This window comes from Mobula birostris, chromosome 6 (assembly GCF_030028105.1).
Source record: "Mobula birostris isolate sMobBir1 chromosome 6, sMobBir1.hap1, whole genome shotgun sequence".
Taxonomy (NCBI): domain Eukaryota; kingdom Metazoa; phylum Chordata; class Chondrichthyes; order Myliobatiformes; family Myliobatidae; genus Mobula; species Mobula birostris.
In genome coordinates, this window is record NC_092375.1 from 76700877 (window position 1) to 76724610 (window position 23734).

Below are 23734 nucleotides of genomic sequence, written 5' to 3' on the forward strand. Positions count from 1 at the left end.
TCTTAAAGAGTGGAGTGACATTTGCAATTTTCCAGCCCTCTGGAACCCTGCCAAAAACAAGTAATTCTTGAAAGATCATTACTGATGCCTTCATAATCTCTTCAGGCACCTCCTTCAGAACCCTGGGGTGCAGTCCATTTGGTTCAGGTAACTTATCTACCTTCAAACTTTTCAGCTTTCCAAGTATCTTCTCCATAGTAACAGCAATTGCACTCACTTCTGCCACCTGACACTTTTGAACTTCCAGCATACTGCTACTGTTTTCCACAGTGAAGATGGATGCAAAATACAAACGGTACTTACTTATTTCATCTGCCATTTCCTGTCCCCCATTACTACCTCTCCAGAATCATTTTCCAGCAGTCCAATATCTAGTTTTGCCTCTCTTTTACATGTTAAGCCTGAAAAAATGTTGGTATCCTCCTTGATATTATTGGCTAGCTTACTTTCATATTTCATCTTTTATCTCCTTATGGCTTGTTTTACTTGCCTTCTGTTGGCTTTTCAGAGCTTTCCAATCCTCTTTCTTCCCATTAATTTTTGCTCTATTCTATGCCCTCTGTTTCGCTTTTAAGTTCTGTCAGACTTCCCTTGTCAGCCACGGTTGCATTAGCGTGCCTTCAGAATATTTCTTCTCCTTTGGGATGTATCTACCCTACATTTTCCGAATTTTCCCCCAGAAACTCCAGCCATTGCTGCTCTGTCGTCATGTCTGCTCGTGTCTCCTTCCAATCAACTTTAGCCAGCTCCTCTCTCATGCCTCTATAAGTCCATTTACTCAGGATTAAGGAAAACCCCAAGGCATTCTACAAGTATGTCAAGAGCAAGAGGATAAGACGTGAGAGAATAGGACCCATCAAGTGTGACAGTGGAAATGCGTGTACAGAACCAGAGGAGATAGCAGAGGTACATAATGAATACTTTGCTTCAGTATTCACTATGGAAAAGGATCTTGGCGATTATAGGGATGACTTACAGTGGACTGAAAAGCTTGAACATACAGATATTACGAAAGAGGATGTGCTGGAGCTTTTGGAAAGCATCAAGTTGGATAAGTCACCGGGACTGGTCGAGATGTACCCCAGGCCAGTGGGAGCTGAGGGAGGAAATTGCTGAGCCTCTGGTGATGATCTTTGCATCATCAACGGGGACCAGAGAGGTTCCAGAGGACTGAAGGGTTGTTAATGTTGTTCCCTTATTCAAGAAAGGGTGTAGAAATAGCCCAGGAAATTATAGACAAGTAAGTCTTATTTCAGTGGTTGGTAAGTTGACAGAGAAGATCCTGACAGGCAGGATTTATGAACATTTGGAGAGGCATAATATGATTAGGAATAGCCAGCTTGGCTTTGTCAAAGGCAGGTTGTGCCTTACCAGCCTGATTGAATTTTTTGAGGATATGACTAAACACGTTGATGAAGGTAGAGCAGTAGATGTAGTGTATATGGATTTCAGCAAGGCATTTGATAAGGTACCCCATGCAAGGCTTATTGAGAAAGTAAGGAGGCATGGCATCCAAGGGGACATTGCTTTGTGGATCCAGAACTGGCTTGCCCACAGAACGCAAAGAGTGGTTGTAGATGGGTCATATTCTGCATGGAGGTCGGTGACCAGTGGTGTGCCTCAGGGATCTGTTCTGGGACCCCTACTCTCTGTGATTTTTATAAATGACCTGGATGAGGAAGTGGAGGGATGGGTTAGTAAATTTACTGATGATACAAAGGTTGGGGGTGTTGTGGATAGTGTGGAGGGCTGTCAGAGGTTACAGCGGGACATTGATAGAATGCAAAACTGGGCTGAGAAGTGGCAGATGGAGTTCAAACCAGATAAGTGTGAGGTGGTTCATCTTGGTAGGTCAAATATGATGGCAGAATATAGTATTAATGGTAAGATTCTTGGCAGTGTGGAGGATCAGAGGGGTCTTGGGGTCCGAGCCATAGGACACTCAAAGCTGCTGTGCAGGTTGACTCTGTGGTTAGGAAGGCATACGGTGCATTGGCCTTCATCACATCGTAGGATTGAGTTTAGGAGCTGAGAGGTAATGTTGCAGCTATATAGGACCCTGGTCAGGCCCCACTTGGAGTACTGTGCTCATTTCTGGTCACCTCACTACAGGAAGGATGTGGAAATGATAGAAAGGGTGCAGAGGAGACTTACAAGGATGTTGCCTGGATTGGGGGGCATGCCTTATGAGAATAGGCTGCATGAACTCAGCCTTTTCTCCTTGGAGTGACAGAGGATGAGAGGTGACCTGATAGAGGTGTGCAAGATGATGAGAGGCATTGATCAGAATGGCTAGTATGACAGGACAGTTTTAAGGTGCTTGGAAGTAGGTACAGAGGAGATGTCAGGGTAAGTTTTTTTATGCAGAGAGTGCTGACAGCGTGGAATGGGCTGCCAGCGACGGTGGTGGAGTCAGATACAATAGGGTCTTTTAAGAGACTCCTGGATAGGTACATGGAGCTCAGAAAAATAGAGGGCTATGTGTAACCTTAGGTAATTTCTAAAGTAAAGACATGTTCAGCACAGCTTTGTAGGCCGTAGGGCCTGTATTATGCTGCAGGTTTAATATCTACATGCTCAAGCTTTTCAGTCTGCTGTAAGTCATCCCTACAATCGCCAAGATCCTTTTCTGTAGTGAATACTGAAGCAAAGTACTCATTAAGTACCCCTGCTATCTCTTCCGGTTCCATACACACTTTTCCATTGTCACACTTGATTGGTCCTATTCTCTCACATCTTATCGTCTTGCTCTTCACATACTTGCTGAATGCCTTGGGGTTTTCCTTAATCCTGTCTGCCAAGGCCTTCTCATGGCCCCTTCTGGCTCTCCTAATTTCGTTCTTCTAATGTTATAATCTTCTAGATCGCTAACATTACCTAGTTTTTTGAACCTTTCGTAAGGTCTTCTTTTCTTCTTGACTAGATTTACAACAGGCTTCATACACCACGGTTCCTGTAACCTACCATCCTTTCCCTGTCTCATTGGAACGTACCTACGCAGAATCCCACGCAAATATCCCCTGAACATTTGCCACATTTCTTCCGTACATTTCCCTGAGAACATTTCCAATTTATGCTTCCAAGTTCCTGCCTGATAGCCTCATATTTCCCCTCACTCCAATTAAACGCTTTCCTAACTTGTCTGTTCCTATCCCTCTCCAATGCTATGGTAAAGGAGATAGAATTGTGATCACTATCTCCAAAATGCTTTCCCACTGAGAGATCTGATACCTGACCAGGTTCATTTCCCAATACCAGATTAAGTACAGCCTCTCCTCTTGTAGGCTTATCTACATATTGTATCAAGAAACTTTCCTAAGCACACCTAACAAACTCCACCCCATCTAAACCCCTTGCTCTAGGGAGATGCCAATCAATATTTGGGAAATTAAAATCTCCCACCACAACAACCCTGTTATTATTACACCTTTCCAGAATCTGTCTCCCTATCTGCTCCTCGATGTCCCTGTTACTATTGGGTGGTCTATAAAAAACACCCATTAGAGTTATTGACCCCTTGCTATTCCTAACTTCTACCCATAAAGACTCAGTGGACAATCTCTCCATAAATTCCTCCTTTTCTGCAGCCGTGACACTATCTCTGATCAACAGTGCCACGTCCCCAGCTCTTTTGTCTCTCTCCCTGTCCTTACTGAAACATCTAAAGCCTGGCACTCAAAGTAACCATTCCTGCCCCTGAGCCATCCAAGTCTCTGTAAAGGCCACAACTTCATACCTCCAGGTACTGATCTATACTCTAAGCTCATCTGCTTTGTTCATAATACACCTTGCATTAAAACAGACACATCTGAAATCATCGGTCTAAGCGCGTCCATTCTCTATCACTTGCCCATCCTCCCTCTCGCACTATCTCCAAGCTTTCTCTATTTGTGAGCCAACCGCCTCTTCCTTCATCACTTCAGTTCGGTTCCCACCCCCCAGCAATTCCAGTTTAAATTTTCCCCAATAGCCTTTGCAAACCTCTCCGCCAGGATAATGGTCCGTCTCCTTGGGATTCAAGTGCAACCTGTCCTTTTTGTACAAGTCACACCTGCCCCAAAAGAGGACCCAATGATCCAGAAATCTGAATCCCTGCCATCTGCTCCAGTCCCTCAGCCAGGCAATTATCCCCCACCTCAGTCCAATCCTATACTCACTCTCACATGGCACAGGCAGCAATCTGAGATTACTGCCTTTATGGTCCTGCTTCTCAAATTCCTTCCTAACCCCGTTTTCCTACCTATGTTTTCAGGACCTCCTCCCTTTTCCTACCTATGTCTTTGGTACGAAGATGTACCACGACCTCTGGCTGTTCTCCGTCCCACTTCAAGATATCGTGGACGCGATCACAGACAACCCTGGCCCCGGCACCTGGGAGGCAAACTACCATCCATGTTTCTTTCCTGCCTCCACAGAATCGCCTGTCTGACCCCTAACTATAGTTTCCTATCACTGCTGCCATCCTCTTCCTTTCCCTACCCTTCTGAGCCACAGGGCCAGACTCCGTGCCAGTGGTGCGGCCACTGTTGCTTCCTCCAGGTAGGCCGTCTCCCTCAACAGTACTCAAACAGGAGTACTTATTGTTAAGGGGGACAGCTACTGGGGTACTCTAGTATCTGCCTCTTGCCCTTTCTTTTCCTGACTGTTACCCACTTATCTGTCTCCCGAGGCCCCTATAGCTCCTCTCTATCACCTCCTCACTCTCCCTGACCAGACAAAGGTCATTGAGCTGCATCTCCAGTTCCCTGACTTGGTCCCTAAGGAGCTGCAGATCAACGCACCTGGCGCAGATGTGGCCATCCGGGAGGCGGGGAGTCAGCTCTTTCTCCCAGCTATTATCTTGATGAATCTTTGTTCTTTAAGAGTTGTCCCAAATAAGCAGCCGCCCTGATTAACGATGACCCAATTAGCTGGAATCCACTGTATTTTAAACAACACAGTATATGTTTATATTGTGTACAATTACACGTATGTCATTAAATCAGGATCCTGAAATTAAATCAGAAACCTTTTACTCTGTTTCTTTGAAGAAAAGATGCAATTCCAAAACAAAACCTAAGCTGAGTTAACGGGTAGAAATTTCTACATCTCCAAAAAATGGAGAAGTTTAATCTGTATTTTTTTTTAAACAGGAGTCAAAGGGATGTAGTTTAATCTTATTTGACAACATATGGGTAATTTTTTATTTCTAAATAAATGCAGTATTTTCTATTCCTCTCTTGAACCATGAGTAGGTTTTGTTTGAATTCCTTTAAGTAACTCCTGTAGGATATTTCAAAAGAAGAGTATTTGTTGAAATTAGTCTTTTGCCACATTTGTTTAGTTGCTTGTGTTATCAATTTGCATAAGTCAAACAGCTACCTGGACGATACCTCCTCCCACCCTGTTACTTGTAAAAGCGCTATCACTTCTCTCAATTCGATCGTCTCTGCCACATCTGCTCTCAGGATGAGGCTTTTCATTCCAGAATGAAGGAGATGTCCTCCTTCTTCAAAGAAAGGGGGTTCCCTTCCTCCACCATCAACACTGCCTTCAACTGTCTCTCTTCCACTTCACGCGCGTCTGCTCTCACCCCATCCTCCCGCCACCCTACCACGCATGGGGTTGACCTTGTCCTTACCACCACCTCACCAGTCTCCAGTCCAGCGCATAATTACATAATTCTCTGAAACTTCCGCCATCACCAATGGGATCCCACCATCAAGCACATCTTTCCCACCCCCCCACTTTCTGCTTTCCAAAGGTATCGCTCCCTACGCAACTCCTGTATTCATTTGTCCCTCCCCACTGATCTCTCTCCAGGCACTCATCCTTGCAAACAGAACAAGTGTGACACCTGCATCTAGCCTCTACACCTCCTCCCTCACTACGATTCAGGCCCCCAACAGTCCTTCCAGGTGAGGCGACACTTCACCTCTGAGTCTGTTGGGGTCATATACTGTGTTCGGTGCTCCTAGTGTGGCCTCCTGTATATTGGAAGATTGGGAGACCGCTTCACTGAGCATCTACGCTCCGGCCGCCAGAAAAAGCAGGATCTCCCAGTGGCCACCTATTTTAATTCCTCTTCCTGTTCCCATTCCAATATGCCTATCCATGCTCCCCTCCACTGTCGTGATGAGACAACACTCAGGTTGGAGAAACAACACTTTATATGCCATCTGGGTAGCCTCCAACCTGATAGCATGAACATCAACTTCTCAAACTTCTGGTAATGCCCCCCCAGTCTCTTTTTCCCTATCTCACCGTATCTCCTTACCCGCCCATCGCTTCCCTCTGCTGCTCCTCACCCCTTTGCTTTCTTCCATGGCCTTCGCCCTCTTCTATCAGACTCTCCCTTCTCCAGCCCTGTATCTCTTTCACCAATCAACTTCCCAGCTCTTTACTTCCACTCTCCCCCTTCAGGTTTCACATGTCACCCTGTGTTTCTCTCTTCCCTGCCCCCACATTTCAAATCTATTCCTCACTTTTTTTTCCTCCAGTCCTGCCAAAGGGTCTTGGCCCGAAACGTCAGCCGTACTCTTTTCCATAGATGCTGCCTGACCTGTTGAGTCCCTCCAGCATTTTGTGTGTGTTGACTAGATCCCAATGTTACATTATAGTTTCTGGAACAGCAATGTCCTCTGCTGACTCAAGTTTTCATTGTTATCAAGTACAATTCAAATAAGCATCCCGGAATATTGAACATTTTTCAAACACAAATATTTTACTTAAAATTACAAACCTGCAGCCTTGCCTCCAAGGCTTGAACTGTGTGGTGACGGTTCACATCTGCTGTGTTATTAATTTGCACTATTTTGTCTTCGGCAAGCCCAGAGTTAGCCTAAATCACAAAAATATTTTTAAAAAAGATTAGAAGATTGTGGAAGTGGAAATGTCAAGAAATACCCCATTTCCTAATTCTGTGAACCTGCTACGCATGCAAACTTATTAAACTGTTACTTTTATGCATTAATTCTTCTATGTCATAAGGAATTATGGAAAAATTGAAAGATGCCTTCAGCCCACTTCCATTATATAATACATAATTATGTTCGACAAGAGACAATGCTTTAAGTCTTGTGTAACTTATTAAATTCTCAAATGAAAATATTCGAAGCGTCAGTTTTAATAGTTTGCTAATTTGAGTAGCCATCATCATGGCATGGACTAAATGTTTAAATCTACCACATTTTTGCAACACAGGCGTAGCTCTTTGAACTTTGTGTAAAAATGAAGGGTAGAAGGCAACAGGGAGCTGAAGATTGAGTAAGCTTAATAGAAAATAGCAAAAATATTCTAAAATAAGAGATCTTTAACTTACTCTGTAGCTATATTCGCCGAGGTCAGTCAGTAGAAAATCTTTCAGACAATCTTCACTAGTGGAACATCCCCTAGGGAACAATAAAATTTGCTCGGTCCCAATACCTAAGAAATCATCCAACTGTATTGACCATATGTCTTCCCAAACAGCAACAACCTAAAGTAAAATAAAGGTAACTCATATAACTAAATGCATCTTAAATTTCATGCAATTATCCAAGGGACTGCTATTTAAACCAATAAATTACCAACATAAAGCACGTTATTTGAAAAATTGCAGAAATTATTTTTAAAAAAATCTGTCATTCTTACTTATGGAATCTTAATGTCCAAGGAGTACAAATAACTTGACAAATGTTGTACTGTTCTGGCCAGGCAACTAAATCATTTTACAATGAAGTCACTTTGACTATCATGCCACCCTTCTCCACTTTTGGATTCTTTCCTTATTTGGCAAAGATGACAAACAAAACTTTAATACCGTAATGCAATCACAAACAACAGAAAATCTGCAGGTGCTGGAAATCATCACCAATACAATTTTAGCTTAGTTGAGCTATTACAAAACATCAATATCATCATGCAATTAAACACATTATATTCAATAAAAGTTAATTTCTCCAAATGCCTACGTGATACAAATAATCTGAAATTGTATTTGTGTTCAGCTTCAGGCAGTCTTTCATAAACAAAAAAAAATTCTGAGGAAGCAACACTAAAAAAAATTGTTATCCAGTGTTATCAAGGCAAAGATTGTCACTTTTTGTTTATCAATGCTTCACTGAATCCCAGTCATAGAATATATATTGTTTTGAACAGCTTAGTTCAGCAAAAATTCATGACACTTTACATTCACACCTATTGCAGTAATTCTTAATTTCTTTGGAAAAGCAAAACTCTTCAACAGCAGAAGTTGTCACTGCACTTGTTTAAGCCAGCTTATGAAAAGTTGGTGTGTAGGACCTGCCAGAGACTGAAAACAAACATAATCATGCAACTGTACCTGCCAACTTTCCTTTGAGACAGCACAAACATTTCCACTTCTCGAAGATAAAAGGATGAGATGATTCTCTCTGCCAGTTGTGGCCATTTTTATTTCACAGGCATCTTCAAAAGGAAGCTGACAAACATTCTTGGGGATACAATTTTCAAACATAATCAGTTGATTTTTGCATGTGATTGCTATAATTGTGGTCTTTAATGGATCCTCGGCATTAACAAAAGAACAATTGAGTATATGTGTAACCACTGTGCTGTAAGCATTTGGAACGAAACGGCGATTGCATATTTGTTTCTTTTTCATGGAATAAGTGATAAATTCACTACCCCAGATCTGTTTATCAGCTTTAGGTATTGCAGCTTTATCTTGTTTTATAGGTCTATCCATTTTCCTTGTACCCAGAATAATAACATCTCCATCAGAAATCTCTCCAATCCATGTAACTGCAGTAAACAAAAGTGGAATGCTTACAATGCCATTAGTTTGCACAGATACATGTAAAACTTGATTGCCACAACTCCAATAAACACTAGGCCCAGTCAAGAGTGTCAGATTCTCTTTCATTTCATAGTCCAGTTCAAAGTCCAAATGATGCTCAATTTTATTTGAATTCTGTAATATTAGTAAAATATATCCAAAGTTAGAACCTTTTTTATGCTTCTTCAGCAAGATACAAGGAAAATTTTGTCCTGTTCTTGAATCAATAGTGCAACTACAGGCAACAATTTGTGAATAGGAACTTTTTTTATCTGTGGCATATCTCCCTGCAAATTTGTTCATCCATTTCCCTGATTCTGAATTAAACACCATTCTTCTGAACTTCAGTATGCAAACATTTTTCCCACTGGGATGTTTTTCCTTGGATACAATAAAAGAGATCACCTCTCCATTTAAAGTTGTTACATTTACATTCTTTTTAACGGATTCCAGCTCCATTGTAAATATGACTGTTTTAAAACTTGAACAGATCTGGACTTGGAGATGAAAATTGTATATTACAATTACCAAAACAAGTTCTTCAATGATGTTGTAGTGTGCTTTAATTTCAGGTTCATTCTGAAATGCTATAAATGATTTTTGTACAGCAGACTCAGCTTTGATAGCACATTACTCGTAACACTTCTTTAGCAAAAACAATATGCATCGTCTCAAAAGTATATGGTAAATTCCTTGGTGGGTAGGTAACAACACCATATTTATGACATTGGAACTGTTCTTCAATGAATGTTATGATATTCCATTCTGGATATTGTAGCCACAATTCAGCAGACACAAACATGCATCAATATCTTAGGATCTTGTTCTGCACATACAGCACACCATCTTTGGACTGTGGGGAACTTCATTTCAGAGACACGATGAGACATAAGCAGGGTAGTCATTTCAGAATATTATTTCCAAACTGTGGAAGTGGCACTTTGGTACATCACCTGCAACAAATGGAGATATAACTAATTCAGGCACCACCAAATGTACAATGTTGTATGGTCGGCTACCTATCACAATCAACCTCTTCCATGTCCCTGAGTTTAAATATGACCCCCAATCCAGCTGCTGGTTGACAGGCTTTATGCTTCTAGATCAGAGGTTCCCAAACTGGGGACCACAGATCCTTTGCTTAATGGTATTGGTCCATGGCATGAAAAGAAAAGTCGGAAACCCCTGCTATAGGCTGTCTGAGTATATTATAGCCCTGCTATTCCAGTCAAACTTATATTCAGTTAGGAACACTCTTGTTCAAGTCAGACCAGCAATATCTATTAAATGTAGAGTGCAGGTCAGCCAGAAAAATCTGAGCCATGTATCTGGCTTGTGCCTCAATTTAAAACAACCGTGATTTTTCTATTTCATAAAATAGTTGTGTTGCTGCGTAACAAAGGTACCTCGGCTGGTTTTATGATTTTTATAGAATAGAGGTTTACTGTCAGGGTGGCTATGTCTGGATTCCAGATGCTGGTCTTGTGAAAGATAGAGATTCAACACAAACAACGCCCCCCCCACCCCCCCACCAACCTACCTTCTGACTATGTACCCTGTGGATGCCACCTACCCTTGATCCTGCACCTGAAGGACTCCGCCAAACTTACATCGACTTGGGAAGATTCCTATCTACACCCTATTCCTGTATCCAGTGAATCTCACATACCCTGACCCGAACTTCATGATCCCTCCCCCCACCGACCCGAAGCCCAGTGATCCCTACCGCCCCTTGACCCCGTAAACCCTCCTGTTCACTGAGCCTGTATTCAGTGACCTGCTTGCACCCTGCCCTTTAACACTGTGATCCCCCCCCACCTGTCCCATCACACTCTACCTATTGACCCGGGTGCACTGTCCCTGCACCCAGTTTCCCTCTGATCTTGTACCCAGTAATCTCTCCCACTCTTTCACCCTACACCTGGAAACACACCTGCCACCCCTGACCCTGTACCTATATAATCCACCTGCCCACGGTAACGTATCTGTACCTGATCCTGCACCCGATGATCCATCCACTTCTAACCCAGCACCCTATCCTCTGACTCTGTACCTGGTAATCCAATTGCCCTCTGACCCTGCACCCGGTGACCCAACCATCCCCTGTCCCTGAACCCAGTAACCCACCCATCCCATTTCCCCGAACCCGCTCACCCACCAGTGCCCTGTCCCTGTCCCTGAAGCCTTTATAGATATGTGAAAAGAAAAAGATTGGTTAAGACAAATGTAGGTCCCCTACAGACAGAAACAGGTGAATTGATTGTGGGGAGCAAGGATATGGCAGACCAATTGAATAACTACTTTGGTTCTGTCTTCATTAAGGAGAACATAAATAATCTTCTGAAAATAGTAGGGGACCGAGGGTCTAGTGAGATGGAGGAAGTGAGGAAATACATGGTAGTAGGGAAGTGGTGTTAGGTAAATTGAAGGAATTAAAAGCAGATAAATCCCCAGGGCCAGGTGGTCTGCATCCCAGAGTGCTTAAGGAAGTAGCCCAAGAAATAGTGGATGCATTAGTGATAATTTTTCAAAACTCTTTAGATTCTGGACTAGTTCCTGAGGATTGGAGGGTGGCTAATGTAACCCCACTTTTTAGAAAAAAGGAGGGAGAGAGAAACCAGGAAATTATAGACCGGTTAGCCTGACATCGGTGGTGGGGAAAATGCTAGAGTCAGTTATCAAAGATGTGATAACAGCACATTTGGAAAGCGGCGAAATCATTGAACAAAGTCAGCATGGATTTGTGAAAGGAAAATCATGTCTGATGAATGTCACAGAATTTTTTGAGGATGTAACTAGTAGAGTGGATAGGGGAGAACCAGTGGATGTGGTATATTCAGATTTTCAAAAGGCTTTTGACAAGGTCCCACACAGATTAGTGTGCAAACTTAAAGCACACGGTATTGGGGGTATGGTATTGATGTGGATAGAGAATTGGTTGGCAGACAGGAAGCATAGGGTGGGAATAAACGGCACCTTTTCAGAATGGCAGGCAGTGACTAGTGGGGTACCGCAAGGCTCAGTGCTGGGACCCCAGTTGTTTACAACAGCAGTTCCCAACCACCAGGCAGCGGACCGGCACCGGGCCGCAAAACATGTGCTATCAGGCCGTGAGGAAACGATATGAGTCAGTTGCACCTTTTCCTCATTCCCTGTCACGCACTGTTGAACTTGAACATAGGGTTGCTAGCTGTCCCATATTTGCCGGGACATCCCGTATATTGAGCTAAATTGGTTTGTCCCATATTTCCCCCGCTAAGGTAGAGTGTTCCTATGAAACCATTCGTGCCGAAATGGCGTGAAGTGAAGAAGCAATTACCATTAATTTATATGGGAAAAATTTTTAAGCGTTCCCAGACCCAAAAAATAACCTAACAAATTATACCAAATAACACATAAAACTTAAAATAAATAACACTAACATATAGTAAAAATGGGAATGATATGATAAATACACAACCTATATAAAGTAGAAATAATTTATGTACAGTATAGTCGGGAAGATGAAGGCAAAACCGATTTGTGGGGAAAAAATCGGCACATACGCGCATGCACACACAGGTGCCCGTGCAAGGCTTCATGGTCATTGTAGTCTTTCTGGGGTAAAGTGCCCAGCATTTGACTGCTACTTTTGTCCCTTATTTGGGGGTGAGAAAGTTGGCGACCCTAACTGTAAAAGACATGTTGAGGTGAGTTTAACCCTACTTGAACACTCCCCCCCACCCCCGGGGCAGCCGGTCCGCAAGAATATTGTCAATATTACACCGGTCCATGGGCCAAAGGTTGGGGACCTCTGGTTTACAATATATATTAATGACTTAAACAAGGGAATTAAATGCAGCATCTCCAAGTTTGCGGATGACACGAAGCTGGGTGGCAGTGTTAGCTGTGAGGAGGATGCAGGGTGACTTGGATAGGTTAGGTGAGTAGGCAAATTCATGGCAGATGCAATTTAATGTGGATAAATGTGAGGTTATCCGCTTTGGTGGCAAAAACAGGAAAACAGATTATTATCTGAATGCTGGCCGATTAGGAAAAGCGGAGGTGCAACGAGACCGGGGTGTCATTGTACACGTTATTGAAAGTGGGCATACAGGTACAGCAGGCGGTGAAAAAGGCGAATCGTATGCTGGCATTCATAGCAAGAGGATTCGAGTACAGTAGCAGGGAGGTACTACTGCAGTTGTACAAGGCCTTGGTGAGACCACACCTGGAGTATTGTGTGTGGTTTTTGTCCCCTAATCTGAGGAAAGACATTCTTGCCATAGAGGAAGTACAAAGAAGGTTGACCAGATTGATTCCTGGGATGGCAGGACTTTCATATGATGAAAAGACTGGATGCACTAGGCTTATACTTGCTGGAATTTAGAAGATTGAGGGGGGATCTTATTGAAAAGTATAAAATTCTAAAGGGATTGGACAGGCTAGATGCAGGAAGATTGTTCCCGATGTTGGGGAAGTCCAGAACGAGGGGTCACAGTTTAAGGATAAAAGGGAAGCCTTTTAAGACAGAGATGAGAAAAAAACTTCTTCACACAGAGAGTGGTGAATCTGTGGAATTTTCTGCCACAGGAAACAGTTGAGGCCAGTTCATTGGCTATATTTAAGAAGGAGTTAGATATGGCCTTTGTGGCTAAAGGGATTCAGGCAGTATGGAGAGAAAGCAGGTACAGGGTTCTGAGTTGGATGATCAGCCATGATCATACTGAATGGCGGTGCAGGCTCGAAGGGCTGAATGGCCTACTCCTGCATCTATTTTCTAGTTTCTATGAACCCGCTGAACACCAGTGCTGTCCCCGAACCCGCTGACCCACCCGTCCCCTGTCCCCGAACCCACTGACCCACCAGTCCCGTCTCTGTCCCTGAACCCGCTGACCCACCCGTCCCCTCTCTGTCCCCGAACCCGCTGACCCACCCGTCCCGTCTCTGTCCCCGAACCCGCTGACCCACCCGTCCCCTGTCCCCGAACCCACTGACCCACCAGTCCCGTCTCTGTCCCCGAACCCGCTGACCCACCCGTCCCTTGTCTCTGTCCCCGAACCCACTGACCCACCCGTCCCTTGTCTCTGTCCCCGAACCCGCTGACCCACCCGTCCCGTCCCCGAACCCGCTGACACACCCGTCCCTTGTCTCTGTCCCCGAATCCGCTGACCCACCCAAACCCTGTCTCTGTCCCCGAACCCGCTGACCCACCCGTCCCGTCTCTGTCCCCGAACCCGCTGACCCACCCGACCCTTGTCTCTGTCCCTGAACCCGCTGACCCACCCGTCCCCTGTCCCCGAACCCGCTGACCCACCCGTCCCGTCTCTGTCCCTGAACCCGCTGACCCACCCGTCCCTTGTCTCTGTCCCCGAACCCGCTGACCCACCCGTCCCCTGTCCCCGAACCCGCTGACCCACCAGTGCCCTGTCTCTGTCCCCGAACCCGCTGACCCACCCGTCCCCTGTCCCCGAACCCGCTGACCCACCCGTCCCGTCCCCGAACCCGCTGACCCACCCGAACCCTGTCTCTGTCCCCGAATCCACTGACCCACCCGTCCCTTGTCTCTGTCCCCGAACCCGCTGACCCATCCGTCCCCTGTCCCCGAACCCGCTGACCCACCCGTACCCTGTCCCTGAACCCGCTGACCCACCCGTCCCGTCTCTGTCCCTGAACACGCTGACCCACCTGTGCCCTGTCCCCGAATCCGCTGACCCACCCGTGCCCTGTCCCCGAACCCACTGACCCACCCGTCCCGTCTCTGTCCCTGAACCCATTGACCCACCCGTCCGCTGTCCCCGAACCCGCTGACCCACCTGTCCCTTGTCTCTGTCCCCGAACCCGCTGACCCACCCGTCCCGTCTCTGTCCCCGAACCCTCTGACCCACCCGAACCCTGTCTCTGTCCCCGAACCCGCTGACCCACCCGTCCCGTCTCTGTCCCCGAACCCGCTGACCCACCCGTCCCTTGTCTCTGTCCCTGAACCCGCTGACCCATCCGAACCCTGTCTCTGTCCCCGAACCCACTGACCCACCCGAACCCTGTCTCTGTCCCCGAACCCGCTGACCCACCCGTGCCCTGTCCCCGAACCCGCTGACCCACCCGTCCCTTGTCTCTGTCCCCGAACCCGCTGACCCACCCGTACCCTGTCCCCGAACCCGCTGACCCACCCGTCCCCTGTCTCTGTCCCTGAACCTGCTGACCCACCCGTCCCTTGTCTCTGTCCCTGAACCCGCTGACCCACCCGTCCCTTGTCTCTGTCCCCGAACCCGCTGACCCACCCGTGCCCTGTCCCCGAACCCGCTGACCCACCCGTCCCTTGTCTCTGTCCCCGAACCCGCTGACCCACCCGTCCCGTCTCTGTCCCCGAACCCGCTGACCCACCCGTGCCCTGTCTCTGTCCCCGAACCCGCTGACCCACCCGTCCCGTCTCTGTCTCCGAACCCGCTGACCCACCCGTCCCTTGTCTCTGTCCCCGAACCCGCTGACCCACCCGTCCCGTCTCTGTTCCCGAACCCGCTGACCCACCCGTGCCCTGTCTCTGTCCCCGAACCCGCTGACCCACCCGTGCCCTGTCTCTGTCCCCGAACCCGCTGACCCACCCGTGCCCTGTCTCTGTCCCCGAACCCGCTGACCCACCCGTACCCTGTCTCTGTCCCCGAACCCGCTGACCCACCCGTCCGTTGTCTCTGTCCCCGAACCCGCTGACCCACCCGTCCCTTGTCTCTGTCCCCGAACCCGCTGACCCACCCGTGCCCTGTCTCTGTCCCTGAACCCGCTGACCCACCCGTCCCGTCTCTGTCCCCGAACCCGCTGACCTACCCGTGCCCTGTCCCCGAACCCGCTGACCCACCCGAACCCTGTCTCTGTCCCTGAACCCGCTGACCCACCCGTCCCCTGTCTCTGTCCCTGAACCCACTGACCCACCCGTGCCCTGTCCCCGAACCCGCTGACCCACCCGTGCCCTGTCCCCGAACCCGCTGACCCACCCGTCCCCTGTCTCTGTCCCCGAACCCGCTGACCCACTCGTCCCGTCCCCTGTCCCCGAACCTGTTGACCCACCCGTGCCCTGTCCCCGAACCCGCTGACCCACCCGTCCCTTGTCTCTGTCCCCGAACCCGCTGACCCACCCGTCCCGTCCCCGAACCCGCTGACCCACCCGTCCCCTGTCTCTGTCCCTGAACCCGCTGACCCACTCGTCCCTTGTCTCTGTCCCCGAACCCGCTGACCCACCCGTCCTGTCTCTGTCCCCGAACCCGCTGACCCACCCGTCCCGTCTCTGTCCCTGAACCCACTGACCCACCCGTCCCCTGTCCCCGAACCCGCTGACCCACCCGAACCCACTGACCCACTCGAACCCTGTCTCTGTCCCCGAACCCGCTGACCCACCCGTGCCCTGTCTCTGTCCCTGAACCCACTGACCCACCCGTGCCCTGTCCCCGAACCCGCTGACCCACCCGTCCCCTGTCTCTGTCCCTGAACCCGCTGACCCACCCGTCCCTTGTCTCTGTCCCTGAACCCGCTGACCCACCCGTCCCGTCTCTGTCCCTGAACCCGCTGACCCACCCGTCCCCTGTCTCTGTCCCTGAACCCGCTGACCCACCCGTCCCCTGTCTCTGTCCCTGAACCCGCTGACCCACCAGTCCCGTCTCTGTCCCCGAACCCGCTGACCCACCGGAACCCCGTCTCTGTCCCCGAATCCGCTGACCCACCCGAACCCTGTCTCTGTCCCCGAACCCGCTGACCCACCCGTGCCCTGTCCCTGAACCCGCTGACCCACCCGTCCCTTGTCTCTGTCCCCGAATCCGCTGACCCACCCGTCCTGTCTCTGTCCCCGAACCCGCTGACCCACCCGTCCCTTGTCTCTGTCCCCGAACCCGCTGACCCACCCGTCCCCTGTCTCTGTCCCTGAACCCGCTGACCCACCCGTCCCCTGTCTCTGTCCCTGAACCCGCTGACCCACCCGTCCCCTGTCTCTGTCCCCGAATCCGCTGACCCACCCGAACCCTGTCTCTGTCCCCGAACCCGCTGACCCACCCGTCCCCTGTCTCTGTCCCCGAACCCGCTGACCCACCCGTCCCTTGTCTCTGTCCCCGAATCCGCTGACCCACCCGTCCTGTCTCTGTCCCCGAACCCGCTGACCCACCCGTCCCGTCTCTGTCCCTGAACCCGCTGACCCACCCGTCCCCTGTCTCTGTCCCCGAACCCGCTGACCCACCCGTCCCCTGTCTCTGTCCCCGAATCCGCTGACCCACCCGAACCCTGTCTCTGTCCCCGAACCCGCTGACCCACCCGTCCCCTGTCTCTGTCCCTGAACCCGCTGACCCACCGGAACCCCGTCTTTGTCCCCGAATCCGCTGACCCACCCGTGCCCTGTCCCCGAACCCACTGACCCACCCGTCCCGTCTCTGTCCCTGAACCCGCTGACCCACTCGTCCCTTGTCTCTGTCCCCGAACCCGCTGACCCACCCGTCCCTTGTCTCTGTCCCTGAACCCGCTGACCCACCCGTCCCCTGTCTCTGTCCCTGAACCCGCTGACCCACCCGTCCCCTGTCTCTGTCCCTGAACCCGCTGACCCACCCGTCCCTTGTCTCTGTCCCTGAACCCGCTGACCCACCGGAACCCCGTCTTTGTCCCCGAACCCGCTGACCCACCCGTCCCTTGTCTCTGTCCCTGAACCCGCTGACCCACCCGTCCCCTGTCTCTGTCCCTGAACCCGCTGACCCACCCGTCCCTTGTCTCTGTCCCCGAACCCGCTGACCCACCGGAACCCCGTCTCTGTCCCCGAATCCGCTGACCCACCCGAACCCTGTCCCCGAATGCAGCGCTCTTTCTGGCCTTCACCGGAACCCTCTCAGCCGCGCTTTCCCGTCCGGTTGGAAGTGCGACGGGGTGGGGCGGAACGCCAGCGAGAGGCCGTCCATAAAATGAAGCGGATGACCAGCTTACCTCTCCTTCCTGCCCCGCCACTTTCCGGTTGGCGCGCGTCCCCTCGCGACGGTGAGAGGTCAGGCCGCTCACGTGACTGAGCCTGGAGCGCGCTGTGATGGCTGCCGATCAGCTGCCGGTGAGAGCGGTGTCGGGGTACGGTGAGGTGGTCGGTATTGTGGGCTCGCGGGTAGCCGTTTTCTTACTAACCACTTGTGTTCTTGTCTTTACCAGGACAAAGAGAAGTTAATAAGCGAAACGAGGCAGCGCTTTACGAGCGAGTATTTACAAGGTACCGTGCATGTTGCGTATGTGGGTAGGACTGGTGTTGAATCTGAGCTCTCATCCCAGTTTATCTCTGTGCGCTCGACATAATTCGTATTTCTATGTGCTCGCCTCCTCCCCGTTCAATTCTCCGTAGTGTTGAGTGAGTGGGCAGGGCTGGCTGCACCTTCCTTCAGTCACCTTTCTGGGGGCAACTGCAGAAATATCGAGAGCTCTTCTCTAATTGCCACTTTCTGTGTAAATATGTGCAAATTCTCAGCCTGCATAAATAAATTCCAAGCAATCCCCTAGTATGTCATCTGACTGAGAAAAATTATTAAAACTGACGGTAACGTGTCACAAAATGTTTTCTTCAATTTCTGCTTGTGTGTTAGTGTGACAAGCTTGTCAGGCCAGTTGTAACTTTTTTTGAAAATTGAATAATTTCTTTTAAGACCATAAGACATAGGAACAGAATTGGACCGTTTGGTCTATTGAGGCTGCTTTGCCAGTCAATCATGGCTGATTTATTTTCCTTCTCAACCCCTTTTTCCTGTTTCTCCCCATAACCTTTGGCCAAGAATTTACCAACCTTTGCTTTAAATATAGCTATTGACAGTCTCCACAGCTGTCTGTGTCAATGAATACCACTAACTCACCACTGTGGCTAAAGAAATTCTTTTTTTTCTCTGCAGTAAAGGGACACCCTTCTATTCTGAGGCTGTGCACTTGGGTCCTAAACTCTCCCATTATTGGAAACATTTTCTCCATGTCCACTATATCTATGCCTTTTTATTAGGACTTGAAAGATCTTGAAATATTTGTACATCTCTAACAATATTTTAATGTGTAAATTAATATTTTGTTGTTTCAGGAGCATCTATGTCTATTAGCTGTGGTGGTGGATACATTTCCTTTATTTGTGGTCAACTGCAAACTGTATATAATGTCAAAATCCAGTGCTTCTGCTTCTGCTAGCATAATGACAACTTGTGACCTAAGTGCCCTATTTTATCCTGGGTTCATAGCTTCCACAGATTCAAGTTTGACTTTTATATTGACATTCTGAGATATATTTTAGAATGGTTGATATTCAGCTGAAAGTTATTCCCTTCTCAGTTGTCATTAAATTAATGGAAAGAATGTCTGACTGTCTTTCGGAGTGGTTTATTACTGCCCCGATAGCCTTGTACAGCCATGATCCAAACTCAAATGAAGGAACTGAGTTCTGAGTACAAGGTAAAAATGGCTGTAAATCAAAATAACATTCGACTGATTACAGAAATTATTAGGCTTCAAGACAAATGCCTTTGGGTAGGGTCATAATTTGAATTAAGTGAGAAAGTTATAGTTGGGGGGGGGGGAGTCAATCAGCAGAGCTGCAGGAATCCCCTAGGACTGTGTCCTGGACCCAAACACCTTCAGCTGCTTTATCAATGATATTTCTTTGATGGTAAAGTCAGAAGTGGTGATACAGGTCCACAATCCCTTATCCGAAATTCTGAAATCCAAAAAGCTCCAAAAACCGAAGTTTTCTTCGTGGAGTGTGGAGCGTGTCGTAACGAGGCTTGTTTGGCGTGCCAACAGCAGACGTCACTCAGGTGTGACGTGGCAGCACTAGCAGAGGCTGCCAGATGTCAGTTGTGGCTCAGTGCTTGTACTGGTTACGCGTGCATTTGCTGTTTGCTGATATTTTGTGTTCACTGTTGACTTTGTGTTTACTTCTACTGTGAAAATGTCAAAAAGAGCTGCAGATACCCCTATGGGTAACGATGAGAAAAAGAGAAGGAAGCATCTATCATTATCAATAACGCAGTAAGTGGAGTTATTGCAGAAGCTTGATCGTGGTGTGTCTGTGCGGCGTCTTACTAAAGAATATAGTGTCGGAACTACTACTGTATATAATTTAAAGAAACAGAAAGACAAGTTTCTGAAGTTTTATAGTGACAGTGACGATCATAAACTAATGAAAAATAGGAGAACACTGCACAGGGCAAAAAATGAAGATCTTGATCATATGTTGATTGAGTGGATTAGACAACGAAGAGATTATGGCAGTCTACTGAGTTAAAGAGAGATTGCTTAGACATCATCCTATGTTAATCAGACAGATGACACTTAGTCTTTAAAAACCGTAGTGCTGCTTCATAACTTGAGAATCCTGTAAGTATTCAGCTTTGTTTGCCAGACGTAATGCAACTTAACTGGAGGTACCTGTACGTACTTAGCTTAGTTTGAACCTGTATATGTCCTAGAATATTTATGTTCTACACTTATTCCAATAAGTCATTTACCATGTCATTCCCTACACCTCCCTCCCCTTTCTAGATCTTTCTGTCTCTGGAGACAGCTTATCCACTGATGTCAACTATAAGCCTACTGACTCTCACAGCTATCTGGACTATTCCTCTTCTCACCCTGTCTCTTGCAAAAACGCCATCCCCTTCTCGCAATTCCTCCGTCTCCGCTGCATCTGCTCTCAGGATGAGGCTTTTCATTCTAGGACGAGGGAGATGTCTTCCTTTTTTAAAGAAAGGGGCTTCCCTTCCTCCACTATCAACTCTGCTCTTAAACGCATCTCCCCCATTTCACGTACACCTGCTCTCACCCCATCCTCCCGCCACCCCACTAGGAATAGGGTTCCCCTGGTCCTCACCTACCACCCCACCAGCCTCCGGGTCCAACATATTATTCTCCGTCACTTCTGCCACCTCCAACGAGATCCCACCACTAAGCACATCTTTCCCTCCCCCCCCCCCCCCTGCATTCTGAAGGGATCGCTCCCTACGCAACTCCCTTGTCCATTCGTCCCCCCCATCCCTCCCCACTGATCTCCCTCCTGGCACTTATCAGTGTAAGCGGAACAAGTGCTACACATGCCCTTACACTTCCTCCCTTACCACCATTCGGGGCCCCAAACAGTCCTTCCAGGTGAGGCAACACTTCACCTGTGAGTCGGCTGGGGTGATATACTGCGTCCGGTGCTCCCGATGTGGCCTTTTATATATTGGCGAGACCCGACGCAGACTGGAAGACAGCTTTGCTGAACATCTACGCTCTGTCCGCCAGAGAAAGCAGGATCTCCCAGTGGCCACACATTTTAATTCCGCATCCCATTCCCATTCTGACATGTCTATCCACGGCCTCCTCTACTGTAAAGATGAAGCCACACTCAGGTTGGAGGAACAACACCTTATATTCCGTCTGGGTAGCCTCCAACCTGATGGCATGAACATCGACTTCTCTAACTTTCGCTAATACCCCACCTCCCCCTCGTACCCCATCTGTTACTTATTTTTATACACACATTCTTTCTCTCACTCTCCTTTTTCTCCCTCTGTCCCTCTGAATATACCCCTTGCCCATCGTCTGGGTCCCCCCCCCCCACCGTCTTTCTTCCCGGACCTCCTGTCGCATGATCCCCTCGTATCCCTTTTGCCTATCACCTGTCCAGCTCTTGGCTCCATCCCTCCCCCTCCTGTCTTCTCCTATCATTTTGGATCTCCCCCTCCCCCTCCAACTTTCAAATCCCTTACTCACTCTTCCTTCAGTTAGTCCTGACGAAGGGTCTCGGCCTGAAACGTCGACTACACCTCTTCCTAGAGGTGCTGCCTGGCCTGCTGCGTTCACCAACAACTTTTATGTGTGTTGCTAGTCATTTACCATGTGTTTGATTCGGTTTGTTTGAAGCTGTATATTTTTATGTTTTATTGAATGTTTTTGTTGGAAATAAAATATGCTAGTGTATTTATGGTCTATAATTATCCCACTATTTCATTTATCATTATATTACTCTAAATAAACTGTAATAGTATTTGCAAAAGAGTGCGGATTGGGAAAACCCAGAAGTTCTCTCTCCAGCACTGGTTGTTTGAGCATGTACAGACTTCTTCTCTTGTCATTATTCCCTAAACAATACAGTATACCAACTATTTACATAGCATTTACATTGTATTAGGTATTATAAGTAATCTAGAGATGATTTAAAGTATACGGGAGGATGTGCGTAGGTCCGAAGCTCCCCCACACTGAGACAGATTAATTATCAATATAATTATTAATTTTCTGAAATCTGAAAAATTCTGAATTCCGAAATGCAACTGGCCCCAGGGATTTCAGATAAGGGATTGTGGACCTGTATAAGCTGATTGCAGTATGTTCAGTTCTATTTGCAACTCCTCAGGAAATGAATTACTCTGTGCCTGCATGCAGTAAAAGCTGAATGATGGATGTGAGAATAAATTCCAGTGGCATGCATTCTTCATGGGCAGGTAATGACAGTCACTAACAAGAGGGCCTGACACTGACCTTGGATATTCAATAGCATTGCCAGTGTGAATTCCCTCACTATCAAAATCCTCAGAATCAGGTTTATTATCAGTGCTATACATCATGATATTAATTGCTTTGCGGCAGCAATATGGAAATTAATGAGAGCGAAACAGCAGCAAAATAATGTAGTTGATGGTGTGGAGGGTAGTGCTTGTGATGGAGCTGCCTGAGTCTGCCACCCCTTTGCAGCTTTGTCGATCCTATGCCTTGGAGCCTCCATACCAGACGGAATGCTCTCCGTGGTACATCTGTAGGCATACGCTAGAATCTTTGGTATTATACCAATTCTCTTCAGACATCTAATGAAGCCTTGCTACTGGTGTGCCTCCCTCATGATTGCATCGATTTGTGGGCCCAGGATAGATCCTCTGAGATGTTGACACACGGGAATTGAAGTTGCTCACCCTTTCCACAGCTGACCCCCACGTACCCTTACTGAAGTCTGTAATCAATTCCTTGGTCTTATTGGCGTTGAGTGCAAGGTTGTTGTTGTGACATGGTTGAACCAGCTGACCTGTCTCATTTCTAGTCATCATTGATTTGGACACCTAAGTGGATCAACCACATTTAGTTAGTGACTGACACCCCAGATCTTTTCCTCTGTCTACAAGGCCTGAGTCAACAGTGTGATGGTGTACTTTCCACCTGCCTGGATGGGTGCAGTGCAAACTGCTCAAACGTCAATGCAGGAAAAGCAGACTATTTGATTGGCATCTCTCAAACATTAATTTCTTACTGCCACCATACTGTGGCTATAGTGTGAACAGCTGTAAAAAAAAAAAAAAATTATCTGCAGTTACTTATTCAGGCAACTGCTAACAGCATCTCTCAGATCCACGGTACCTACCACCAGGAAGAACAGGGGCAGTGAGATTGGTGAACATATTTTGCCAAGCTTCGTAGATTTATAATTATTCTTCATGAATTAGTTTCCATTGAATTCAGATTATTTTGGCTTAATTTCTTTGGATTAATTTGTTTATTTATTTATCGAGCCACACCGCTAGCAATTTCCTCCACTTTAATCTGAGTTTAATCACAATTTACATAGTCATAGTCATACTTTATTGACCCTGAGGGAAATTGGTTTTCGTTACAGTTGCACCATAAATAATTAAATAGTAATAAAACCATAAATAATTAAATAGTAATATGTAAATTATACCAGGAAATAAGTCCAGGACCAGCCTATTCGCTCAGGGTGTCTGACCCTCCAAGGGAGGAGATGTAAAGTTTGATGGCCACAGGCAGGAATGACTTCCTATGACGCTCAGTGTTGTATCTCGGTGGAATGAGTCTCTGGCTGAATGTACTCCTGTGCCCAACCAGTCCATTACGTAGTGGATGGGAGAATGACCAATTAACCTACCAACCAGTAAGTCTTTAGACTGGGAAGAAACCGGAGCACTCGGAAAAAACATACAAACTCCTTAGGGGTAGCAGTGAGAATTGAAC

At 47.5% G+C, this 23734-nt stretch overlaps 2 protein-coding genes across 6 annotated transcripts in view; one reads left to right on the forward strand and one right to left on the reverse strand.

The window, feature by feature from the left end:
• fancb (FA complementation group B) overlaps positions 1-17789 on the reverse strand; it is a 32052-nt gene extending 14263 nt beyond the window's left edge. Inside the window, exons 1-4 of one of the 3 annotated variants that reach the window (XM_072260692.1) lie at positions 17705-17789; positions 8303-9729; positions 7301-7456; positions 6722-6820 (exon numbers count right to left, since the gene is read on the reverse strand). In XM_072260692.1, the coding sequence (XP_072116793.1) occupies positions 6722-6820; positions 7301-7456; positions 8303-9235 (1188 nt within the window). In that variant the 5' untranslated portion in view covers positions 9236-9729; positions 17705-17789. The other 2 variants (XM_072260690.1, XM_072260693.1) reach the window with 2 other exon arrangements.
• Positions 17731-23734, forward strand: part of mospd2 (motile sperm domain containing 2) — a 127009-nt gene continuing 121005 nt past the window's right edge. For 2 of the 3 annotated variants that reach the window (XM_072260694.1, XM_072260695.1), the window contains exons 1-2: positions 17732-17822; positions 17918-17975. In XM_072260694.1, the coding sequence (XP_072116795.1) occupies positions 17802-17822; positions 17918-17975 (79 nt within the window). In that variant the 5' untranslated portion in view covers positions 17732-17801. Of the gene's footprint in view, positions 17823-17917; positions 17976-23734 lie in introns of all 3 variants that reach the window. The other variant, XR_011886350.1, reaches the window with a different exon arrangement.